The 25,310-nt window shown below is 36.5% G+C and overlaps 3 protein-coding genes across 3 annotated transcripts; 1 reads left to right on the top strand and 2 right to left on the bottom strand.

The window, feature by feature from the left end:
- The first annotated feature begins 492 nt into the window (after nucleotides 1–492).
- LOC145908432 (calpain-5-like) lies at nucleotides 493–10,873 on the top strand. The gene is made up of 15 exons (XM_082995711.1): nucleotides 493–732; nucleotides 1,275–1,406; nucleotides 1,929–2,002; nucleotides 2,346–2,480; nucleotides 3,183–3,372; nucleotides 4,107–4,225; nucleotides 5,080–5,154; nucleotides 5,480–5,557; nucleotides 5,879–6,050; nucleotides 7,056–7,202; nucleotides 7,919–8,023; nucleotides 8,386–8,477; nucleotides 8,804–8,922; nucleotides 9,438–9,574; nucleotides 9,949–10,873. Exons 1-15 carry the CDS (start codon nucleotides 559–561, stop codon nucleotides 10,129–10,131), a joined length of 1,932 nt encoding a protein of 643 aa, XP_082851837.1. The 5' UTR covers nucleotides 493–558; the 3' UTR covers nucleotides 10,132–10,873.
- Nucleotides 10,874–11,190: 317 nt separating this feature from the next.
- Nucleotides 11,191–18,579, bottom strand: LOC145908818 (serine/threonine-protein kinase PAK 2-like). The gene is made up of 14 exons (XM_082996143.1): nucleotides 18,477–18,579; nucleotides 18,024–18,208; nucleotides 17,566–17,750; nucleotides 17,396–17,491; nucleotides 16,921–17,076; nucleotides 16,323–16,476; nucleotides 16,140–16,203; nucleotides 15,605–15,776; nucleotides 14,654–14,761; nucleotides 14,482–14,581; nucleotides 14,054–14,169; nucleotides 13,685–13,765; nucleotides 13,015–13,152; nucleotides 11,191–12,607 (listed from the first exon to the last, which is right to left on the bottom strand). The coding sequence occupies exons 2-14, from the start codon at nucleotides 18,193–18,195 to the stop codon at nucleotides 12,521–12,523; spliced, it is 1,629 nt and encodes a 542-aa protein (XP_082852269.1). The 5' UTR covers nucleotides 18,196–18,208; nucleotides 18,477–18,579; the 3' UTR covers nucleotides 11,191–12,520.
- Nucleotides 18,580–19,276: 697 nt separating this feature from the next.
- LOC145908571 (uncharacterized) lies at nucleotides 19,277–24,414 on the bottom strand. Its single transcript, XM_082995872.1, has 11 exons — nucleotides 24,249–24,414; nucleotides 24,096–24,186; nucleotides 23,401–23,536; nucleotides 22,715–22,914; nucleotides 22,025–22,165; nucleotides 21,496–21,652; nucleotides 20,965–21,145; nucleotides 20,626–20,722; nucleotides 20,281–20,487; nucleotides 19,871–20,009; nucleotides 19,277–19,673 (listed from the first exon to the last, which is right to left on the bottom strand). Exons 1-11 carry the CDS (start codon nucleotides 24,323–24,325, stop codon nucleotides 19,420–19,422), a joined length of 1,680 nt encoding a protein of 559 aa, XP_082851998.1. The 5' UTR covers nucleotides 24,326–24,414; the 3' UTR covers nucleotides 19,277–19,419.
- Nucleotides 24,415–25,310: the final 896 nt, after the last annotated feature.

Genomic DNA, 25,310 nt, shown 5'->3' on the forward strand with positions numbered 1-25,310 from the left:
ACAAAGCAAAACACAGGCCCTTATGCTAGGAACTTTCCTTTTATAATTTCTTTTTGGTCAAATCAGTGCCAGTGGGTATATTTTAAGTATGATCCTAGATTTGAATCTACCAAAATTTGATCCAACCAAGTTTAAGTTGATTGTAAACACGATAAGTGTTCCTTAAAAAGACAGATAATAAAAAGACAAATTTAAAAAGAAAAAGGCAGATGGTATATAGAAAAAAGAAGCATCGACTAGAATATTTAAATAACTCTTAGGCAATAAACTTGTTGAGAGCAAATAAGCTTTGTTAAGTCATAGTGTAAATGTAAACTCTGCACCAACAGTATTGTGTTTAACCATGACAACAACTAACTTTCTGCAAATTTAATTAAAACCTGTGTCTCATATAAAATATCACAGTATGGTTGTTTTTATTTAATTGGAACGTTTGTAAAATATTCATTTTTTACATCTAATAACCATACTGGTTGCTTTTAACTAGCATTAATTTTTTCGATAAATTATTTACTGCTGGCAACTGTGAATTGCTGCCTTGTGTCATTATAAAACAACATGGATTATTACCAGAAAAACCTGGTCTACTTCAGGGACCAGCATTATCAAGTCATTCGTAAAAATGCCATAGACAAATGTCAACAATTTGATGACCCAGAGTTCACGCCCTCTGCAAAGTCTTTGTATCTTAACAACACTGATGCAAGTAACATTGTGTGGAAAAGACCTGGGGTGAGTTGTTTACCTCCTATGATAATATGGAAATTCTTCTTTTGCTGGTTACAATCGGCACCTGACTTGATAACCTTTGTGGTTTTATCGGCGCTCATGTCATTCTGTTGCTTTTGTGTATTATTCATCTGCATAGTTGTTTTTTCCGCTTTCATTTATGTTAATATTGTCATGCATAAAACTGTTTTGTTTCAAAAATGTAAATTTTTTAAACACAATCATGCAACGAATTTTTATCAGTATATGTGAAAGTCTTGTAATATTTGCAAGTCTTGTAATACCACAAACCTTTTTTTACCAAATTTCAGACTAAAATGTCTAGTATATACAAACATACTACATAATCAAGTTATTAACTTTTTGCATCAAAACAAAATATTGTATATATATATATATATATAATTGTTAGCAGTTGTGTGCAATGCATAAAAAAGATTAAAACTTGGGCTTGCTTAACCAGCTTAAATCATTAAAGTTTGTATGTTCCAAAATTAGCTAAAATAAGTTTTAAATTTTGTGTGCATTTATACATATGTGTTTAGGAGTTATGCAATGCCCCAAAACTTATCATCGGAGGTACTTCATCAATGGATTTGATGCGTGGAGAATATTGTGCTCCATCATTTATTGCTGCTTGCTCAGTCCTTGCCAATTATGAGGATCTATGGAAAAGGGTATGTGTGTTGATGATAGCTAGCTTTGTTTTCCTGTATGTATGTCATCAGGGTTGGAGTTCCCATGTAATGTTCTGGTACATATAATATACATGTATATATTATTTTGCTTTTTGCTGCTGTGAGATGTATTCTCATCAAAAATTTTAAGATAGAAGTTTTTATATGTTTTTTCTTATATTTTGTATTTTAGGATAATTTTAAGAAATTATATCTACAAATTGGATCAGAAAGCAGTTAATATTGTGAGGTTATTTTTACTATAGCTTGTGTATAATTGTTGCCAAAATCAAAAAAAAAATTTTTGCACAAATGTGCTACATGGCAATTTTTGTGATTTACCTACAAATTGATTTTGTAATGTACCTAAATTTTTCTAAACAGCTTCTAACTGCGTCATGTAACAAATGTATCAAATACAATACACTATTATGTATTTACCAAGTTGCCAAATATAGCTTCATTAAAAATTACTTTGTTGATTAAAATACAAGTACAGCATAAGGATATTTGCTTCTGCAGATTGTCCCAGATCTAGAAACTCAGGAATGGAACACAGATAGACCAGATGACTACACAGGGGTGTTCAGATTCAGGTACTTTGTCCACATACAGTGAAAAGGTCCCATGACAACATGACTTAATACTGTCGATTCATAAAATACATGTTGTTGTTAATCTGTTGTATTTTTCTGCAGTGAACTGCAACATATTGTTGTGTAAGTAGGACCAAGTCTTAGCCTGTTAGCTTGGCCATTTCAGTTATTTTATGAGATTCTATGTTGTTAATTGTCAAAAAAAAAACTTTACCAATAAAGCAAGAATATTGTTTGTTTTGCATTTGTGCAAAGTTGAACAAAAAATTGCCTTCTTTCTACACAAAAAAAAACAAATTTTAACAATCAAGGTGGTGTATAACAAAAAAATGCAAACACACAGGTTCTGGAGGTTTGGAACATGGACTGAAGTTGTGATTGATGACAGACTTCCAACCAAAGATGGGAAATTGTATGGGGTTCACTCCACAGAAAGCAATGAATTCTGGAGCCCACTTTTGGAAAAAGCTTATGCAAAGTATGACTAATTGGCTGCATGTGGTTTAATTTTAAGTTTGGAGTACATGTTCATGCTAAAAATAGATATTTTAATCAAGTTAAATTGATGACACTCGTAGTAAAATTAAAAGTCGTAGTGTACAAATTACTTTGTCATTCTACATACTTGCAAGAAGAAATGTTTTTCACCGAAACTAGCTTTTGTATCAGACCGGTTTGTTTACAATTTTTAAGAAGCGCCATTTGCTATGCTAGTTCAGGCAGGTGAGGAAATTACACCCTATCCACTTCCCTGTATATCGCAGCAACTGCAGTTACTATTTTCGGGGAAATCGTCGGGGTTGTACTTACCTCCGCTTACCAGATTGTTTTTATCAAAGTTTGGTGGCCGACAAAAACCCCGAACTTGTTTCAAACACACTGTATATATATATATATGCACATATATATATATATATAATTTTAGCACTTATAATGTATTGTTATTTTTTGATGCCATTTTTATTTTTTTTTCTGTGGTTGGTAATGTTTGGGTGATTCATCATTGTGACGTTTTAAATTAAAAATAAAAGTCATATACATATTGATAAAAAAGAACATTTAATAAAAGGCAACATAAATGATGCAAGCTGAACACATCTCCAGTGATGTTTCTTAATGGTGGACGGGCAACATATTTAGTAGCTTTAAATCAAAACAATGTATTTCTTCTATGTTAAAGGCTTGTTGGGTGTTATGAGGCTTTACATACATTGGATGCTGGCTCCATTTTGCAAGACCTTACAGGAGGAATTGTGCAACCAATGTATCTGCAAGATAGAGTGAAAGACCAGCACTCCAAAAACTTGCTCTTCACTGAACTCACAGACACAGCTATCGGTGGAATATCAATGATTACATGTTCGATCACGGTAAAATTTTCGTCGACAGTTTGCATTACATTTGTGACAACATTTGCATATTCTCTTCATCCAGGGGTGTCAAAATAATGTTGCACTGTTGGCTAGCTTTACTGGCTTAGAAACAGTCACTGGTCCCAGAAAATGCTAATTCGGATACACCTTTTTTGGGTGATGCCTCTTGACTTGGTGTAGAAAAGGGCATTTAGTGGAAATTAAATAACAATCATCTGATCTAGTTTGATTGGTGCCTTTCCCTTTGAAGCATGGGGCCCCTTTCAAGCTAGCAACGTAATCCACAAAAAAGGGCAAAGGATTTGGACTGCAAGCCTCCAGTTTGACACCCCTAACTTAATGTATTTAGAATTTTTGTTTTGTTTTAGGCTTGCAAAACCTAAATACACAAACTTTTTGATTGATGAAAAATAGTGATTGTGTGACAGTTACATTATATTTGCCCAATGTTTTCCACTGGTTGCCAAACCAATGATTTGACTTGTGTAAAATCAAGTCATTTTGTTACTCATTTGAACAAGTAACAGTAAAAGAAGTTCTCAAACTACAAAGGTTTAAAAAACAGTTTTTTGTCAGATAATTTTTTTCTAACTTTCTATATTTTATACAAATATTAAAACCACAGTTCGCCAAGTAAGGACCTGCGCAGTGGGGCGATCCTGCCTATTGTGCCATTGCATGAAATATTACTGCGTTAACCACACCAACATTGACAATCAGCTGCATTTTAGCCTCCTACACCAGAAGAAAAAGGGACTGAGACCCCAGAAGGTTTAGTGCTCGGCAACACCTATGCTGTCAGTGCTATCAAGGATATAAAACTTGGAACTGGACTTCTGAGCTTTTTCAAGTAAATTTGCATCGCCGTTTTTTTGTTGACCGGGAATTAATAAAATATTGTGTATAAGCTGCAGACAGATGGTCACTGTTTCGACCTAAAAGGTCTCATCAGTGCAGCTCCGTAAGGTTGCACCTAGTTTGGTGCCCAACGGATGAAGGTGATTGTATAGTCACCACAAGGTGGAAGTCTTTGCTTGGCCGTTTGGTCAGCAAAGTCGACTTATAGTCACACCAGCTGCACTGATCAGACCTTTTAGGTCGATACAGTGGCCATCTGTCTGCAGCTTATACACAATTCATATTATTGGCTCCACATTGCTTATTAATAAAATAGTTCGTTTTAAACTAAATAAATCATGCAACAGCAAAAAAATTTAAGGAGATAACTCTTATTAAAGCTGAATTAATCAGAACAACCTTATATTAGGACAAAACGACTTATTTTCTTGGACTCGGTGACGTGGTCACCATTTAATGCTTATTTTTTTCACTTGTTAGTTATTAATATGGCCAACTGTGAAAGTTGTAATTTTCAAGACCCAAGAATTGCACCAGAACTTTCTAGATTCTAGAACCATAAAATCTTGCAACAACAAATTTGGTGTGAATAATCCTCTGCATTATGGGAAACCAGAGTATATACTATTTTTATAGGAGTTGCATGAAAACATAATTTAAAGGCTTTTAAGCAAGCAATGTGTTAAAATGTATAAACCTGGTCAAAAGGTCTAGTGCATTGAAAAAATAGCATCCGATAGTTCAGGCCTGTGAATATGGACATCACAGGAAGCAATAGCAACATTCTGGCCATTGTTGTATTTTTTGCACAATGCAACCTGTAACCTTTGCTTTTCGCTTGTTCAGGTCGGATAAGATCAGACTTGTACGTCTCCGAAATCCAGATGGCGCCAAAGAATGGAGTGGGAAATGGAGTGATGGGTACAAGCAATGTTATTAGTTTCATAGATTATGGATTGCCGTTACATGGGCGAAAACAAATGCTGTTTGGTTCATATCTGACTTGTTTTTATAAGTATTTGGTATGTTTTCTACCTTTAAAAACCAAGTCACAAATACTTTGATTTCATATCACAGAGGTCTGTATTTACAGGGCATTTGACAGTCTAGCAATTCTGGCAAGAAGTTTTTCCATTTTTTTATATTTATTTTCTATGTTTTCTACCATGAAACCCCAGCCACAACTATTTTGATTCCAAATCACATTTATGCCAGTTTAATAGCTGATTTACAAACATTCTTGCAGCTCTGCAGAATGGAAGGAGATAAGTAAATCTGAACAGAAGAAGATGGGACTGACATTTGACTCAGACGGAGAATTCTGGTACAATTTGATTTTTGTTTCAAAACCATATGCAGGTTTTCTGTACAAAATGTAAACAAATATTGACATGTTGCGACAATCTCATTTCAATGGTACTTAAAAAAACAGCATTTTACTGTAGAGTCTTTGTCAATCAGTTTCTTTAGTAACTACAAGCAAACCGCCAGAGATGAACCACGGAAATAGAATCAAAATATAGCCGAGCAACTGTTCATAAAATCAGAAGCTTTGTGAACTCCATATCATGTAAACCACGTATAAGCTCAAGGCTGAACTTAAATCTTTTCTCTACCATCTTATATTGTCCAAAATTTTTAAAAGGATGAGTTTTGATGACTTCTGCACGTTCTTCACTGACCTTTCCATCTGCCGCATCATGCAATCCACCACTTGGCTGGGAGGAGCCTGGAGAGAGTCGTTTTTCTTTGGAACGTGGACCCAAAACAATGACCCAGCTGTGAATGCAACTGGTGGTTGTTTGGAGATGAATCAGGCATGTTTTTGCTTGTGACACATGCCATCTTACACATGTCAGCTAAGTCTGTATGTCAATTATCCCCCTAACTATGAAATGCTATGTCAAATATTTGTGGAGGCACAAATGTAGTGTTTGATTGATCACAAAACAAACTAAGCAATTGAAAGGTTTTATATTATTGTAGCTACAATAATAACCTTTTGGGCAGAAAATTGTCATTTTATTTATCGCAAATTCATTTATGTTAGAATTCAATATTCAGAAAATTGCCCTGGGTGATTTTCTTACCTTGGCCTTTAATATTTATCACAAAACAGAATGTTTTGGTTCAAAGGTAACACAGGTTGTCTCCGGGCACAATAATAGCATCATTAGCTGGCCGGTCATATATTTATTTTCATGATACCCTGGTCTAAATTTTAACTAGAAAATGTTACCCAGTTAAACAGTGTTTAAATATATAGCCTCCTTTGATTCTATCAACTAACAGGTTAATGGGTTAGTTTCAATTAGGCTTATTACTGATTGTTATTTAATGTTGAGACAATAGTTGGATGTTTGCATGGAGTATAAATGTGGCCAATTACAATAATTGGTAATTTTTGAATTATTTTTAGTATTTTTAAGTGACTTAACACCCTTTTTACCAAGATTTATTATATTTTATGTCACGTTTAATCATTTTACATGTGAGAAATATCATACAACATATACAGGAAATAAATCACAGATAAAACAAGTTACTGATTTAGCTGTGTGAGAATTCAATTTTAGCTTTGAATTCATTTTATTTTATTAAACACTGTTTATTTTATTAAATACTGTTTATTTTTTAAACACCTTTTTAATTATGTATCAAAATTTGAGATACCAGCAAACATGTATTCTCAGAACTACTTTTATGTAGAAGACCTTTTTTGTCTGTATCAGGATTGTTTTTAATGGCATATATATTTTGCCTACGCATAGGCATCACCAGTACTATTTATTCAAATAGATTCCTTTTTCAATACATTGCAGGATACTTTCGTACAAAACCCTCAATATAGGTTTGATGTGTCAGAAGACACCAAGGGAAGTGTTCTGGTGCAACTTCAACAAGTGGAGCATCGGTTGGAACAAGGAACAGATTTCAAACATCTTACTATTGGTTTCCATATTGTCAAGGTAACAGATAGGTTTTTCATATTCAGCCTAAATGTTCAAAATTTGGATTGAGCTTGTTCGTGACTTAAATGTACCTTTTTTGTAACTACATATTTTGTTTTGCTTTCTAGCATACACACTTCGGACATTAGATTTCAAAGATAAATGAAGCATTTATTTTTTATTGTAATGGTTTCATGTTTTAGGGATTTAAGTTGTTAATTATTGTTTAGTTTTTACAAACGTGAATAAACTACAGGAGTTTTATAAGACTATTATTCATAGTATTTATAAGGCTTAATACCATGTATCATATTTGAACACAGACAGGAATTTTTTTGCCATAAAACAGTGGCAAGTGCACCTTGCTCTACCGTGTATTTCAATATCCCAAACTAGGACATTGCTTTTGTACCAAACTGCAAAGCAATACCCCAAACAAACATCTCAACCAAATAATAAAATGAAATAATTATTGTGTCAAAAATATGGAATACCAAATTACCAACAGATGTTTAATTGTCGTGATGTGGGTAGTGCCTCACGGTTATTGCACTTTTGTACACAACAATAATAGCAAGGCCGCACCCACTATGAGAGGAAGTAGCGGCCTATGTGACAAGCCAGAAGAATGAAAAACGACTTGTTTTGTTTTACCAACTTCCTTTCTCTCCTTCCCCCTGGTGTAATTTGTCAGCTGTCAATCATAGACCACAACAAGTTTGTTTTGGTTTAAGATCGAGGAAAATCGCATTTACAAGGTGAACAAGCTCCTCGAGAAAGGGAAGGATTATGGTTATCTGTCGCAACGCTGCACGTTTGCCAATATCGAGCTTGCAAAAGTTAGTTTCGATAATTTGAAGAAAATATTTACACTGTTGTGTATTACTGGAATAATATTTTAAATGTCTGTTTCTGCTTTCCTGTTTCATAATTACATCTTTTCCCACCCAGTGCAACTATTGGGAACTAAAAAACTACAAAACCAAATAAATAAGTTGCAATTTTCAACTTTCTAACTCATTTTACGAAAATAAATATGTCAACATTGTGGCCTCAGTGACATATTTCTTTAACTATTACTGAAAAATGTCTAAGCTATAATTTCCAAAAAGCTGCATTTAAAGCCTTAGTATCATGGCCAATTTACCTAATCTTACCTGTCATAAAACAATTGCTCATAAAATTTCTTTATATTTTAAAGGGAAGATATGTTGTAATTCCAACAACGCAGGAACATGGTATCACTGGTCAATATCTCCTTCGGCTTTATGCCAAGAACCCATTAAATGCCTAGTAAGTATTCCTTCAATCCATTCAACACCTAATGCAGTATTTGTTAACTTTTTGTGCTGGCGTACGCTTGGCTTTTCAAAAAAATATGCTCCCACTGATTAGTGCTTGGGTCTCTGTGACGGTGTCACCATGCATTTTTGTTTGCTGCATAACAAGGTTGTGAAAATTTCTAATAAATGTTTTGCACAAGTTGCAATAAGTCAACCTACACCTTTTTCATACTATTTTTGCAACTTTTATAACCAGTTTTAATGTGGTTACTGGGACTGAACTTTTTTGAGTGATATCGTACAAATACATTCACACACTTATCTGTGCTTCCACAGTTCACTTTTGCCTAAATACCCAGACAAAGGTTGTTTCTCATTTTGCACGGGATACCCCACAATGATCACATCAACCAAAGTTGTGTTGGGCAGAAACTGCAGCAAGCCTGATGGCAGTGGTAAGCTTTATACCTTTCTCTGTGCAAGTATTTGAAGCTTATATCAGGACTTATTTTGGAGAGTCAAGACATTAGTTTTAGAGGACATAGTGTTTGACCATATATTATGTTTTTTTTTGTGGCATTCATGTTTTAATTCAGACTCAAACAAAATTAGGTGCAAACATATTTTTCTTTTGTCAACATCTTCTATATGACATTACCTGTAAATGAAGGTCTCGTCATTTGTATCATGTTAATTTCTATAAAATTATATTACTGAAGCATAATATGGCACAGGACAGAACGGTATAAAACCAATATTGCACACAAACATTCGAGCTGTACTATCACAATGGAAAGATGGATTGAGTTCATTTTCCTTAAATCAGAAACAATTTATTTGAGTTAATTTTACTTTAGACTTTTTTGTATCAAACACAACATGTTATCAGGGCTCAACTCAGGGTGTTTTTGCTTAAATCATACAGTATTAATCAATTTTTTTTATGTCATTAAATATTATCATCATGCAGTTACTGATATCTATGTGCTGATTGGCTGCGAGGGCGATTTTGTGAAATCCAAGACCTTCAAGAAAACTGCTGATGCGAAATTCAACTGCTCTGCTGTGTTTTACAGAAAAAAACCTAATTCCCTTGTTATGTATTCTGTAAGTAACACAACAACTGCTTTTTGTTGGGCCTGGTTAGCCCGGGTTGTGAGTTCAAACCTCACCGGGAGCTTGATTTTTCAGATCTTGCCCAACTTTGACCTAGCTTGGCTGTAATGCCAATAAACCTTATGCTTAGATTAGTGCATGTGCATGTGCAATGTACATTATATTATATATTATTTCCAAATTCTGAAAAAAGATAGATTAAATTTCTCCACTGTCAGCATTCCTAAATTTAATGCACAACAGCGAATAAAAAATTAAATAGTTTACATTAAACGACACCAGACGACATCGCCGTAACACACATCAGTATCCTTACTATCAACACTGCTACCATATATATTTACCACACAACTTCAACTCCACAGGTTTACAGCGACGGTCTGCTCTGCGACAGTTTCTTGGGCCAAGGCACCATGTCTGGTACCGTTGATGCTTCGGCCAAGTCGGTAGAAGTTCCATTATTTGGTCGCGGAAAGTTGGCTGGAAAAAGAATGAACGGGACCTTGGTAGTGGATATCTGCACGAGCGAGGACATCCATGCTCTGTGAGAGTATCTTTGGCGTCTTGTTGTGTACATATATGTTGTACCTTTTATTGAAGTGAAGATAAGGGATAGTGTTACTTAGTTCTGTGTACAATGTTCCTTTTCGTGTTGCGTCTGTACCTTTTTATTTTTGATTCGTCGCCATTTTTTTACCACAAACCGTTGACTAGTGATAAAACAGAAGTTTCTGTCCATATTTCATACGTGTGTGCACGAACCTATTGCCGATAGCAAGCCTAGCTGATAAACCAAATACGTAAATCCGAGAGGATTTTGACGTTGGAACGAAGGAAATTGGATCTATTTTGTTTGTACGGAGTTACAATACAGTGGCTTAATTGTTGTACTGTCTTGACCTTGTTTCACACGTGCCTGATTAACATGTGCAATAATGTGTTATTTTTCCCCCTGTGCAATCGCGTACATAACCCTCAAACCCCATTTAAACGCATATTAAACAGAAGGGTACAGTGGAATTTTGAAGTTTGTACATTTTTTGTTATTTTTTTCCGGTAAGGACCGTTGCAATAGATATGCAGTACACTTAGAACGATTGGTGTTGCAGTGTTTTATTATTGTTCGCTCTTTTTAACGGTACCGTCCCTCGTAATTGAAAATGTGCAATACTTGGTTGTGTGCGGGTGTTACTGATGACATATTTTCGTGTGGTGTTTTTCCAAGACGATATGTTGTTTTCTTAAGAGGTTGTATCGAAATTTTGCTCACGTTTTTGCGTACATATTCTTCTATACACAGAAATAAACAATTTACCTTTAGTTCTACGATTCCTTGTCGATAAATACGGTTCAACTTCAGACGGTGACGACATTGGAAACACCAGTTGAGCGCCCGACCCATATACCTAGATGAAAACCTGATCGGGATTCGTGTCCCAAATTAAATCCCGGTGTGGTTAAAAAAGGAAAAAAAATCTGGGGTTATTTGAACAGGAAAATTCATGTAGCAGCAAAAAAACAAGGTTCTGCCTTTACATTTACAGGTGACTGGAGCCATTTTCCAGGCGAAAACCTCGAAAATAAACGACGCATCAGATTTGCCGGCGAGAGCAACTTTATTGGATTATTGAAAGAGAAGCGACACTCGCTGACAATTCATGTTGGGGAATCCCCCGCTGGTCGGGGCAATAAATAATTTGCCGGTTAGTTGCTGGTGTGGGTGCGCCCCCGCTTCCGCGAGCACTGCGACGTCACGAACAGGTATATGCGCGATACAGAGGCTGATTGCGGGTGGGTAACTTGAATTAATGGTAAAAATGTACACAGGGCAACACAATAAATCCGATGCACTGGGGTGACGCACTTCTCGTTTTTTTTTCCAAATAAATGATGGAAATACGTTTTTTTTATGTATTTGCTTGAAAAGTGGATTTTGGCATGATAAATTGTCATTGGAGAAGTGCATTTGGGTGTCAAGTAGCCAATAGCCGAAGTAACTACGTGATAGGAATAACATTGCAACATGCCACTATTTAGACTAAACACACAAAACACTTACTTTTTGTCTCACCTTGTGAGAAAAGGCCTAAATTAAACGCTGTTGATATTCTCCAACTAGCAGTAGATACAGTTGTTATCATTCAAGAATAAAACAAGACAAAATACACTTACAATTGACACCCAGGATTTCCTTGTATCATACAGCAAATAAAATGGAAGTTATAGAAGGGCGTTATACGGCGACAGAAACAGTAAAATCATGGGGTCAGTGGATGAACGTTTGTGGCTGGGAAGTTCACAATTTTAAGGCAAAAAAAATTTCTTGTTTGCTGTTGGCGCTTTGAAAAGGGATGGATATTGGACTGGGCATGCATGTCAAAGTATTTTGAAGAAAAATCTGCTTATACACTCTTATGTGAAGTAGCATGAAACAAAGGGGACATGATGATATAATACACTAAACAAGGTTAGTTTTACACGAATAATAACTTCAGGCAAAAAGAAATGAAAGAAAAAAACGGTACTGGATTTTCCGAATGGTGCAAAAGGCATTGTCATTATAAACGGCTTCTCTTAAAATCTGTGTGTACATTTTACATGTATAGGCCTAATATAGTATATTTGTCTATTGCGGCGATGGTCTTGAATCACAATGAAAATATGCACGTTTACAAAATTAAGTGAACAAAAGCTAACAATACCTTGGGCATAAACAATCTGACTTTTGTGAAAGTGAAAATGTATCACCTTAAATTTTAAAAGGGAAAAATTATTCTACATACTGGTTCAAAATTTTGCAATGCAGAACTCAAAAGGCATTCTATGCCAAGTTGATTTCAATGGAGGACACAAAAGCGACTACTGCAGGCTTCTTATTCAGACAAGACCACATGAAATTTGAAAAATGCTGGTTGAGCTAAGTACGGAATGTTGTAACTATCCATGATGCTTGGCAACCTCTTTGGCAGCGAGAATCAGTGGATTGAGCGATGCCAACGGCGAGGCCTTTTTCAAGAAGGAATGCTGTTAAAATAAAGGTTAGAAATATGTAGGTGAAGTACACAAAAAAACAACACTACAATTTTTGAAGGTAAATTTTCTTCACTGTATGTATGTTAAAGTAAAATTGCAGGTGTGTCAGCTTGGTTTGGCATGTTATTGACAAAGTTCGTTTAAAGAATTCCTTTCGAAAACAGAAAAATATTTCATGTTGCAGGATTAAAACAACTGAAGCCCAGACTTTCCTATTGTTTATCTGCTACACCTTGTAGGTCATCATGTTAAATTGTCACTCGATTAAACCGGCCCACAGTGTAAAAAGACTGGGGACGCCTCACTTATTGCACAAACTAGAATCTACATCTGATCAAATTTACATCAAAGTTGCTCTCAACCATGTAAAAAACACCAGTTTTCATTCACACAATTACCTTCAATAACTCAACGGCACTGGATCTCTGGTCAACATCCATCTCCAAACAGCAATGTAGGAAATCATGGAAAGTATCGGAAAGTCTCTCTGGTTGCTGAATCTCAGGGGTTCCATTGGTGGCAATCAAGTACAGCGCCTGACATTTGCAAATAATTTTAAAAACATGCTTCCAAGTTCAGGAGTGGTTTTGGGTTCTGTAGTATTTCATTTTCATCTTTAAAATTCTGTTGTCGCCATGGTAACAATTGGTCAGTTAAAAAAATAGGTCATAAAACCAGGTTTTGTCTGCTTTTAGAAGCCTAAGTATCCAAGTTTGAGTTTCGGATTGTCTGAAAACCATAGGGTGTACATTTAAACCACAAGTGGGTTATATCAAATGGTCAAGACAATACTAATGATATATATATATATAGGTATGAAGGCCAAGTTTTGCATTCTAATCAACGGAAACTGTTAGTCTTTTAGGGCACTGTTCAATTCGCAGTTAGCGCATGATTTTGAACAGGCAAAAAGGGCGTGTCTTGGCCTAAAAATAGCCATCATGCCACCGAAACAGAGAGCAACATGTTAATGATCGCAGGAAAGCATTACGCTTTGGAACCACTTAACGAATGGACGTGCAGACTATTAAGGATCACATGATTGTTGGCATAACACCAAGAACTCACCCTGAGTGGATTTTCGTTCAAGTAAGGGGGTTCCCCTTCCACCATTTCGATTGCCATGATGCCTAAACTCCAAATGTCAACCTGAAAAAAGACATCGCTGTTTAGAAACATGCATTTTACTGCTTTTAATGTCAGATGACCAAAGTGGTTTGGTTTAAAATTGTCTTTTTAGGCTAAAGTGTATTTTTTTAATTATAAACAACAACAAAGAACAGTAGTTTTTAATATTGTTAAAAAAACAAAACAAAATTATTTCAATATTAAAGAATTGATCAGGCCAGCAAAAAGCCCTATTATATTTAGAAACTTGGTCAAATTTAATACAGTCCAATTATAAGTGAGTTCCTAAAATGTCAGAGCAAGACTAACCTTCGGTCCATAAGCTTTTCTTGTAACAACTTCGGGTGCCATCCAGTATGGCGTCCCAACCATCGTCGATCTTTTGCTTTGCTCAGGTGTGATTTGGGCGCAAAAGCCAAAATCAGCTGCAAAGTAAACAATGCAGCTACTAATACTAATCAAGTGGACTGTTTATAATACATTACTAAAATGAAATTACATATTGAAAAATATTATAAAGATGCTGAAATTTTACAACATTTTGTACAAGCAAATGAGCCAATAATGACCAGGGAGCTGCAGACAGTGAACGTTATCAGTAGCTGAGCGGACAAGACCTAATAGGTCGAAAGCTTACTAGTGAAAAATGTTTACTTCAAGAAAATGTCCTTTTGTCCCCAATTTCTGACAGAATTACATGCAAAGTCATAAACTATCAAAACAGAGCTTGTTCTTACTTAGTTTCACGCTGCCCTGCATGCCCAGCAGAATATTATCGCTCTTGATGTCTCGGTGAATAACATTCCTGCTATGCAGAAACTCCAATGCCTGTAAACACTGGAGCAAAAAAAGTTCGGTTCACACACAAACAGGTCCACTAATTGGCAGACATTGCATTTTTGTAAATACCTCCCGACAGACCGCCGCTATCTGGCCCTCGTCCATGCAAGTCTCTGTTACAACGTCTGTAAGAGAACCGCCAGGCAAATATTCCATCACCACCCAAAGTTCTTCACCCTGTCGTGTAGATATTAGGAATATTAATGTTTTCTTCATTAAATTCACTTTTTTCCAATACTACTTCTTTTGTGCAGCACAGATATAGAACTTAACAATTAAACTAAAAACCTTGTGTCAAAAAAATAGTTTTGACCAGAGATTTTTCAACATTGGGAAATCTACTATATACATATCAATTGTTTTTAAGCATAAGAAAAAGACACAACTGACACAACGAGTATTCCTAAGATGAATCATGCTTTGATGGCAATTAATATAAGCACGCCAGTGGTCCTATGTATATACATGATCGAAAATGTCAGTATTCTGCATTATACATAATGCTGTGTTACATTTTGTGAGCAAAGAAAAGTTTGTGACTGTCCCACTAAGATTGTCTTGAATGTATTTAATCCAACCTTGAAACATTACAACAACTAATATCTAAGTAATTTTGAAACATGGCTCTCACAAGAAGTAATGTGAAGGTCACTGTGCATGTAACTTACAATATATGTTTGGTACATGCAAAATAGTATGAAGAGTAACACGATTGGACCAAGATGATATTTAGTTTTTCTAAATAAATACTTAAAGGCAAACCAACAGGCAAATAATTACAGATCAATTTGTTCTTCTGGAGACAAAAAAACAACAATTTGTGATACTTTACTTTAAACAAAAGTGGATGTTTTGTTTATTATTTACGAGAAGAACAAATAGATTTGTAATTTATCAATTTTTTCTGGTGGTGAAAATCCATTTTCAGTTCTTAGCAGGCAATATTTTAACTACCTGTATGGACCACTCCTGAAAAGTAAACAGTACCACCACATACAGAGGCATCTAGAATTTCCATACCTTGAGATAGGAATCCAGGTAGTTTACGATGTTTGGGTGCTTATTTTCCCTCATGACAATGATTTCGTTGATGATTAATTCCTTTTTGGGTTGTTGAGACAAGTTCATCTGCTTTATAGCCACCTGATCTCCTGTGGACAAATCCTCTGCTGTGTAAACTGTGCCAGAAGCCCTGAAGAGCACAGAGATGTTTAGCAATTACAAAAGTGTATAAGTGGTACTTAATATTTCAATTTTGTGTTTTGATTGTGAATAAACGGATAAAAACCCTGAATAACTTCAAAAATGACAACATGTTTGCAATTGGACTGTTTCGTAAAAGAAAGATTTAAGACTGCTGCATGGTGGCCAAAACGTCGATATAATAAAATTATTGCCGGAACAGCCGTATGGCAGCAATAAAACATGCCTGGCAGCATCAGTAGTAATATATTGAAAGATTTAAACCCCCACTGATTGCACATTTTACACTGATATCAGCTTAACAATCCCTTTTTTCATAAACGTATCAAAGTATTATGCTGTGTCCACTTACCCCTGGCCAATTTTCTCAAACTTGGTGTATTTGGTGTCGGGATCTCCCATGCTCACAATAATACCTGAAATAACAATGGAATCTAACATTACAGAACAAGCATAATTATATGATAATAGCAGAGCCGCACTGTACATGTTTTACAAATGTAAGAAGAAAAACGAACATTGAAGACGGACTTACGCAGTTTAGTCAAGACTTCTTCATCCGAAATCTTTTTTTTCTTTTGCTTTTCAGCCCGGATGGCCTGATTAGTGGCAGCAGCCGAATTGGGAGTTGTTTTTTCGTTTGTTGTAGGAGGTGGTCCGAGTGGATCGATGACAGAGCGGGTGTAAATCTGCCAATAATACAAATTTGAGCAGGATGACATGCATTTTATAGTGTGTAACTTTTATCGAGCATTACTTTTTTGAAAGCATTAGGCAGTTTTATGATATACAGCAATTTACTGGTCTATAACTATAGTACTTGCTGGTGCACTGTTTTGATCATGCAAATATGAATGTTTAACAGTCAGTCTCTTATCAAAAGTGCACAAGCAAGTATTATAGTTATAAAACTAAAGAACATATTAATTTACCAAAATATTGTAATATTTTTAATTTTTTTTCAAATTACATATGGTAACCCCACTACACAAAAGTGCACATTTTAAGTATAAATATGGTTGATTTTTGAAAACAAACTACTTTTGTAAACCAAAACCACTACCAACCTGAAACTGTTCTTAAAATTAAATTAAATTTGAACAACTTCCGGTTAAAAAAAATGTGATACTTACCGACTTGGTATGATCTGGGCGTGGGGCAATGGTGGGGGGAGGCCCTTCATCGTCACCGGAATCACTTTCGGGTCCTTCTTCTGACCCTTGACCTGGGGTGTTGTGACGAGGTACTGGAGGTTGTGGTTTATGAGTGTTATTTTGTGGTGTGCCGGGCTGTAATTTTTGAAATATTTTTATGATTACCAGATCAAAAAAACATTATAATATGTTTTGTGGCACTGAGATTGTCAGTGTTTTGACTTGGCACTGGGACTAGCATGATAAATGCAAGTTTGCTTTTAAACAAAATGATTCAAACTCTGCTTGCAAATTGATATAAAATTTCAATGACAAAAAAACATGTGGATTTCTTTACTGTTACATCAAAGTTTTACTTAACTCGATAATCATCATGAAGAGAAAAAGGCGTTAGGAACAATTTTGCCAGTGAGATTACATATAAAGCATTATTTAAAAGGGAATAAACACACACCTTCAACACTGCCTGGGACTGGTTGTAGTTTGATCCACTTTTCATCAGAATGTATTTCTGGTCTTCTTTATCTTTACGATCATAAAATTTGAGAACCTAAAAATTGCACATTTTCGGTGACGACAAATAAAAAAAAAATTCCTAGTCTGCAAAGAATCCGAATGGTCAACCTGCAAGACTGCTTCTGGATTTCTCTGTTGCTCTAATTTGCTGATATTAGATGACTTTAGGAGTCTTGACCACTGCTGTGGCATTCCAGTAAACTCGCCAGTGACGGCATCGAAACCAACATGGACAGTGTGCTCAAAATCGGAAGGGTAGGAAATCTCAGGTCTCTCCTTGGGTGGTTTCTTCTCTGAAAAGTAAGAAAATAGCCTAAGATTTATGAATTTTTGAAAAAGATTTTCAAGATTAGCAAAATGACCACTTTGCACAGAGGTTTGTTTCCTAATTTTCTTTGACATAGTAATATTGCATACAAGCAAATGTTTTTCACAGCTCCATGCAATTATTCAAATTACACATAATCACATACATATAGCAAATTTTAGCATTGATGTTTTCACAGATTGGATTCACACTGACAAAAGGTTTAAGATTTGCCCATGGTAAAAATGATCAATCTCACTGTTATCATCTCCAACGTTGAAAATGTTCTTAATTTTTTTCTTCTTTTTTGTTTCAGTGGTTTCTGGGACTGAGGGCAAAGGCTTTGAGCTTTGGTGGTCGCCTTTGTTTGCACTTGCACTGACTATTCGTACTGGAGGTGCTGGGGGTTTATCTTCAGAGTCACTATCCATGTTTAGAGCTTATCTACACAGGAAACAATTGTTTGGTATAAAAATACCCACAACAACAAGTGCTCAAAAGCTGATCAGTCAGCCATGAAAACAGGCAAATGTACTTTTAAAGTTGTAAATGAAGACGGGTGAAAACAGTACAAGTATTGTTACAGTATTGTAAACAGTATATAACTAAAGGTGATGAAACTCTCAAATTTCTTTCCTATCAGCACTGCAACAGTTTTTACTTTACTTTTTTACAACACAACTTGCACCAAACAACAAACAAACACACATACCTGTTTATTTTCGGGTTCCAAATGAAAAAAAGGCAACAAATTTATCTTTGAATTTTTATTTTTGAATAAAACTGGCCATTGCTAAGGTAAATGTCTAAATCCTGAAATTTTTGCAAAAAAATAAATTTGCCCCTTTGCCTGACTTACAAGCATCACCTCATAAAGGTTTGACAAATAAAACTAGGTTAGTTGACAAACACAAATTACCAAAATCACCGGATAAGGGCTTTTCCGTTTTGCCATTTCCTAACTTAGTTATAGTAAAATTACGTAAACAATAGAAGTACAGTAAAGATGTTGCGGAAAAGTCATGTAGTATTTATTTGCGATTTCAATAAAGTCTGAATTTTTGACAAGTTGTTTTTGTTTTGAACCTGACAATGCCGGTTAAAAAGGTGATTATGTTTCAAAAATCCCGTCTTTTTAACGTAAATATTACAAATTATTATTTTTGCGTTTAGTCATGTATCTCAAAATTGTCACTTCCTTTGGGAGCTTCTCGACAGCCACTTTTGATTCAAGCTGCTCTATCTTGATACTTAAAAAGTGTTCTTGTTTTGCGTTATTTTGGATAGTGACGAGTGAATAAATCATGTATGTATGTCTACTGGAGAATCGCAGCTGATTTACATAAAAACAAAAGCTGAGATTTAAGAAAGCCTTACCGGCGTTTGGCGAAAACCAAAATGCCAATATTGGTTGGTCAGCAGACTTCTAGCTTTGAGGCTATTACCTATCTACATCCACATTACCCGTAGAGTTCTTTGTCTGTCGTTGTACAATTATCACGCAATACTGGGTTTCCAGCAATAGACATTTTTTATTGAAATTAGAAAGTTTTAATTCAAGTAAAAGTTTAAAAGTTGCCCGAACGTTTGTCCAGACGAAAAGAAATGAACGCTTTTGCAAAAAACATTACGAAACATCCTCTCTCCAAAACGAACTAAATCTTTTGTGCCATTGGGGGCAGAAATACGGAGTGATCCACTTTCTGGGGCCCCCAACTTGGAGGGGCGCATGCCTGGTTGAATATCTGTGCATGGGAACCGAGATTTCGAGCCCGTTGGACAGAACCCATAGACGGTGTGATGCGACGCCTGTTATGCAGAGGATAGGTGACTTTGAAACCCAGTTGAGGGTGAGCCGCAGGAGCTTTGTCTGGTTCCTGCAGTTTGTATATGCTGACTGGATCGCGTCCTGTACATAAAGGTGCTTGTGAATGCAGGGCGATAGGAGCATATTGTCCTGAAAAATCAGACTGATCCTTGTGTTCAAGCAAAAGCTTGTGTAACATACTAGGCTGTGATCGCCAGGCCATCGTTCACAGTCTTTTACTTCCGATTTAAATACAGGAAACAACAAGTCAACACGTTAAGTATATAAGTATTACATACCGATGTAAGTCGGGTCGCCCAAACGCGTTCGTTGCTCGTCTTTGATCACTTGGTGGCGCTTTCCAAAGCGATCAACCAGACTGTGAAGATTGTTATTCCTAACGTCCTTAACATCTTGCCTTATCTTCCAACGTGCATCCTAGAAAGTGCCATTTTAGCTACACATATACAGTTTTGATACATGGCCTACTCGCAAATTATTTTGCAAGTAAAATACAAAAATTGCTTTTCACTGCAAGTGACATCAGTTATACACCATAAAGCACTATAAATAAATTTGTTTTAGTCTGTGTTTATGAAGCTTTTTTTCAGGCAGGGGTTACCAAGACTGCAAGCAGATTAGCCAAGTTGCATTGTATCAAAACACAGCACATATATAATGTATGTGACAATTTCTTGCTGCTTTTCACCTGAAACAACTGGCGCTCTGGTTGGTACTTCATTTCATGGTCTCTTTGGTCAAGTTCAGGGACCGCTTGTTCCACGTTACGCATGAATGGTCGCCCGCGTGCCTTCTTAAACCTCTCCATCTCATTGGGTGTGCGCAGGTTTTTCTTGGATGCGTAGAAACGCGGATCTGGGCCTTTACGTTTGAATAGATCCACAGGCGGTATTGGCTGCAGCGAAAGTGCAGTTTTGGTTGTTTAGAATTGTTTTTTTTAATGCTGGCAGCAAACGTTACACATTTACGTTAAACGACAGATCCGGTCAGAAATAAAGTAAATATCTTTGTGAGCCTAATTCTGTAAAACAACCTTTTTTAACTTCGATTTTCTTCCCCTTATAGGCTTTGGTGGTGCGCTGAAAGGCTTGTTCTGCTTCGGGCTTTTCGCTTCCAGTTGTTCCAAAATCCTGACAAATTAAAATTACTGTTGGCATAGCATAACATTTTTTACTAGAAAGGATGTAAAACGATATTTCAAAGTTACTGACTTTAATATATTCATACGGTCATCATGAAAGTTAATAACGTCATTTAATATTGAGATTCGGTTCAGATTCAATTTTAACTGGAGGTATTCCGATTCGGCCGAATCCTAATCTTTTATCTTTTGGCACATTTAAAACAACTATTTCGCGGGACATTTTTTTACTCTTCTTCCTGTATTGTTTCCAGCATTTCGTTTTGATGCCTTCCAGTCTCTAAAAAGTAATCTTCCCCAATTGAAGAGATGCTGCTGTTTGATGTGGACGGTCTCTTTTGCTGCACGCGAGTCACAATGTACCTTGAATCGGCGCCGCTACTGCGCCCACTGGCGGTCGAAACTCTGCTGACTAAAATACGCAAAGGTTTTGGTTTGTGCTGTATCATTGCGTTGCCAGGAAATGTGTTTTTGAACGGGCAGCGCATTGGGATTTATTGATGAATTGCTTTTCATATGCTTATCATGGTAACACAAACGTTTCAAACACTGCTGCATTCATCATTAGTGTAGTTTTAAAAACCTCTGCTTCAATATGATTGGCATAGCTTTGGGTTTCTATTCGGACAAGATAAAAGTTTTTAGCACTTAACAATTGTGTTATTAGCAGATGATAGTTTTGTTACCAGACTCAAATGTAGCTAAGGAAGGATATTTTAACAGAATTTATCAATACGCTTTGTCAGGTGTCGGAGTAATTACCTTGTGGTGAATGGGCCTTAATCTCAAGCTTTACAACCGGTTCCGCTTCAGCGCTTGCAGCTGACGAGCTTCGTTTTGCTTGGGACGGAGGTCTACTGCCACCTACCGTCGACGGACGCGTCCCTTTTGACTTTTTGGCGCCGATGGCAATGCTCTCCTAAAACAATAGCGTATTGTTGAGATTCAGGAAAGAAATAAGTTTAATATTACCAGGGGCGGTTCAAGGCATACCAAGATCATGTCAGAGCATCAACGGTTGACTTGAAATTGGTTTTCGTTTAAAATATTGAAAGATATTTTGTGACGTAACAGTAACTGAACTAATTGAAAGAAAAATATGACAGACAGCATATAAGGCCATTAAAGTCACTACAAAAAATGAAGTTTTCTTATAGAGCTCGCGCCCCCATATGAGAAATGGTTGATGCCCCCCTGGTTAAGAGCCACTGTACTAATACGTCACAATGAGTTTTAGAATGGTAACCGCCTTCCCCTGAAGTAAATCACTGTACCGCCGTCTTGGACATACTTGCACATTCTCCATCGGTGCGCCGTACGGTTTTGTCGCACGTTCTGGATTCGGTTTCTCCGGATTGAGTACGTCATAGCTGACGTCAGGAGGACGTTTCCATTCACTTCCGGTCCGGGCTTTTAGTAGGGCGCGGTAAAACTAAGAACAAAATACTTACTTGTGGAAGTGTATACAACTTACTGTTTGCGGAATGTTACAAACGGATAGATGTACTTAATGCATTATTTTCAGTAAAAAAGACTGAACCACGCAGTTTTTACAAATATAATAGAGGGATTTACGTAGTTCTAAAGCAAAGGGATCACTCCTAACCATAATCAAATTCTCGAATTACAGTATAACATCTTGCAGGATCTCATAAGGCTGTAGCCCAAAAAACTCAAAATGTCGCTCAAACTTGCTATGTACAGTGCGCGTTTGCATCTATGGCTGTGACCTCACAGTCAAGGAATGAGCAAACCTTTCGACTCGATGATCAAAAATCAAAAAAAATTGATAGGCGAGCCAAAAGTACGCGGGACTGAAGGCGGAAGAAGTGTTTACTCAGTTTTTGTACTGATATATAAACTATTTGCCATAATTAAGGTTCAAATTCTGTATTTCGGCCTGTGGGATGTAATTCGCCGATGTGTGCTGTAGCCGAGTTGTTATGCGAGGTACTTGAAGAGACTTAAATCTTCACAATACCTCCGTGTTGACTTTGCTTTCCTTTTCCGCCCGTTGTTTTGGTTCTGCAGATTGAGCTCTGGCAACAGGTATCGACGGTTTAGTGGACTGCACAGCGGCAGTTGGCCGTTGCCCAGCGCCTGCACTTTTCACTTTATCGCGTTTTATGGAACTGGGCTGTTGCTCTACCACAGGTTTAGGGACAGCCTTTGCCTTGTCCTCTGTAACAAAACATGTTATTTAGGTAAATCATCAATCAAGTATGGGATACACGTACAATTTACAATGGAAAACAACGCCAAGTTTAATTCGTGCAAGGTTTTATGAGCAAGGTCCCTATGTGTAATTTGCATAATTTTTCAAAAGAAAAAGACTCGTTTTCTGTGATATGGGTTAGTATATGGAATAAAACAACGTACTGCGCTTTGTCTATCTCCAGTACATCACTAACATTCGTTTAGTTTATCGATAATATAGTAGTGAATTATTTTGAGAATATGTTTAACTTTAGTAAACACAATTACTATTTGTCTACCTTTCTGTAAGTGACCTAATTTTTTGCTTTTTTTTTGAAAATCATGTATTATAATTTGTCACCAGCAGACATGCCTTTTTTTTCTCTAGGGTATAAGTTCCACTTGTTATCATACAATGGGCTATTAGTTTGGTCACGCGAAATATACGTCAATGATTTAAAAACAGCTTACCAGGTGGCAACTTGGGTGGAGCGCTCTGTACATAAGCGGTATATTTTTCCTGTGGTTTCTGTCCAGTGAAGTTCTCTGCTGGCGGATGGCGGTAATCTTGGTGATAACTCGATTCGAACATGGTCGGGGGCTTCATCTGTTAGCAGAAAAATGAAATTTAAAGTTCAATCTGAAATTTTGGTTTGACCAATGCCATCTTTTGTCCTTAGAATACTGTGCTTATCTGTGCGTATGGTGTGATATACATTTTCTTCAAAACGCCGTGTCAGTTTCAGGTCTATAAATTGAGTAATTGCTGGTGTTTTCTTTTATGATTTTAGCGCCGTTACCGCATTTTACTTGTCACGCCATTTGCAACACCTAATAAAGCGAGTGTATAGGCTAAGCTCGCGAAAGCTCGTGCAAGTAAAGTTTTTAAACGGCCAGTTTGTCCAAAACAATGCAGTACCAGCAATTGCTAAGGTGTGATATACATATGCTAACACACATAGTCGAACAGTAACAAACTCAATTGCGTGAAATTTAAGCGAAAATTCTGCGACTAAAACAGGAGGAGTATGGTGGCCCATCGCTATCACACACATTTTAACAAAAAAATATCAAATGCGTATTTTGTTTTGCGTATATAGAATGTATCGCTTTTAAAGTCTCCAGTTGGCTTGGCAATTTAAATTTATTGAGTACATTTTATTTGCCTTAAAAATCTTTAAGTTGTGTGGATCCACGATTTCAACTGTGACATCGGTGTGAGGGTAAAAATCCGGGTAGCTGTGCTTTGGTTTGGTCCTGAATAAAAAAAATACCATTCTTTATCAAAGCATATGTATATAAAATAATGCCCATCATACCTTCCATTTTTCTCTGCTGCAGGCGTTGCTACTAGGTAATTGTACTGGCCCACGGCCTCCTTCTTGAGCTTTGACATTACGTTTGCATGTAGTTTAATCTACGCAGCAACAAACCTTACTAGAACATAAAAACTCTATTCCGTTTATTCATCTTATACTATGAACCAAGGTTTACTGGCTTCGCGGCCCAGGCATAACAGTGTAGCTGGATCAGCCACTTTTTCCCGACAAGTCCTGACATTGCACGAAACAACACTATAAACCAAGTACTGTCTCCAAGTACAACATATACACAATAATGGTATTATTGTTTGGCAAGCACGTGACGCCGGGTTGAAGTGGTGCAACAATGGGACCCCAAAACTCATGAAGATTTACGTGCGCGTGCACTTGAAGTTCGTGCGAGTGGCTTTCGTTTTTCAAGGGCCAATTCTCAGCGGGTGATTTTGTTAAGAACGAATTAGCCATTTATCAAATCAAGCTGGCGTAAGTTTACACGTAACGCCTAATGCCAATCAACACTGCTAGAAAATGTATTGAACTTTTTGTGTGATTGTTAATAAGGATTGTATGGTTTGATTCAGCCCTCACAAATAACAGCAAAATTCTCCAAAAAGAAACTTCGTTTTGGTTTCGAGAAAATTATTTTTTTTCTGCCTTGGCGTTAAAAGCAAGGCTGGTGAATTTGCAGACAACCTTCACTGAATCAAAAACAACACATATAAGAAAGGGATAACTAAACTATAATCGAAATCCGACATTTAAAACTTCTCTAATTACACCTCACAAATGTTATTTCATACTCCGCTGAATGTTAAACCTCTATGTTTGCTTAGCCTGGCACTGGACGTTATTTAGCACGCCACTGGATCGAACAACAGTAACGTACAACCATACATCTGATAAACACGAATCCTGACTGTTTTGCAAACTACCCAAAATCTGTTGACACAACAATGGGGTCGACATTCATCATCGTGAGCATATCTTGGCAACGGAGGAGATGAGCGCTGATATCTGATACGAATTTGTGAAAGAACGCGAGATAGCTATCCATTGGGA

This window comes from Ascidia mentula, chromosome 7 (genome assembly GCF_947561715.1).
Source record: "Ascidia mentula chromosome 7, kaAscMent1.1, whole genome shotgun sequence".
Taxonomy (NCBI): Eukaryota; Metazoa; Chordata; class Ascidiacea; order Phlebobranchia; family Ascidiidae; genus Ascidia; species Ascidia mentula.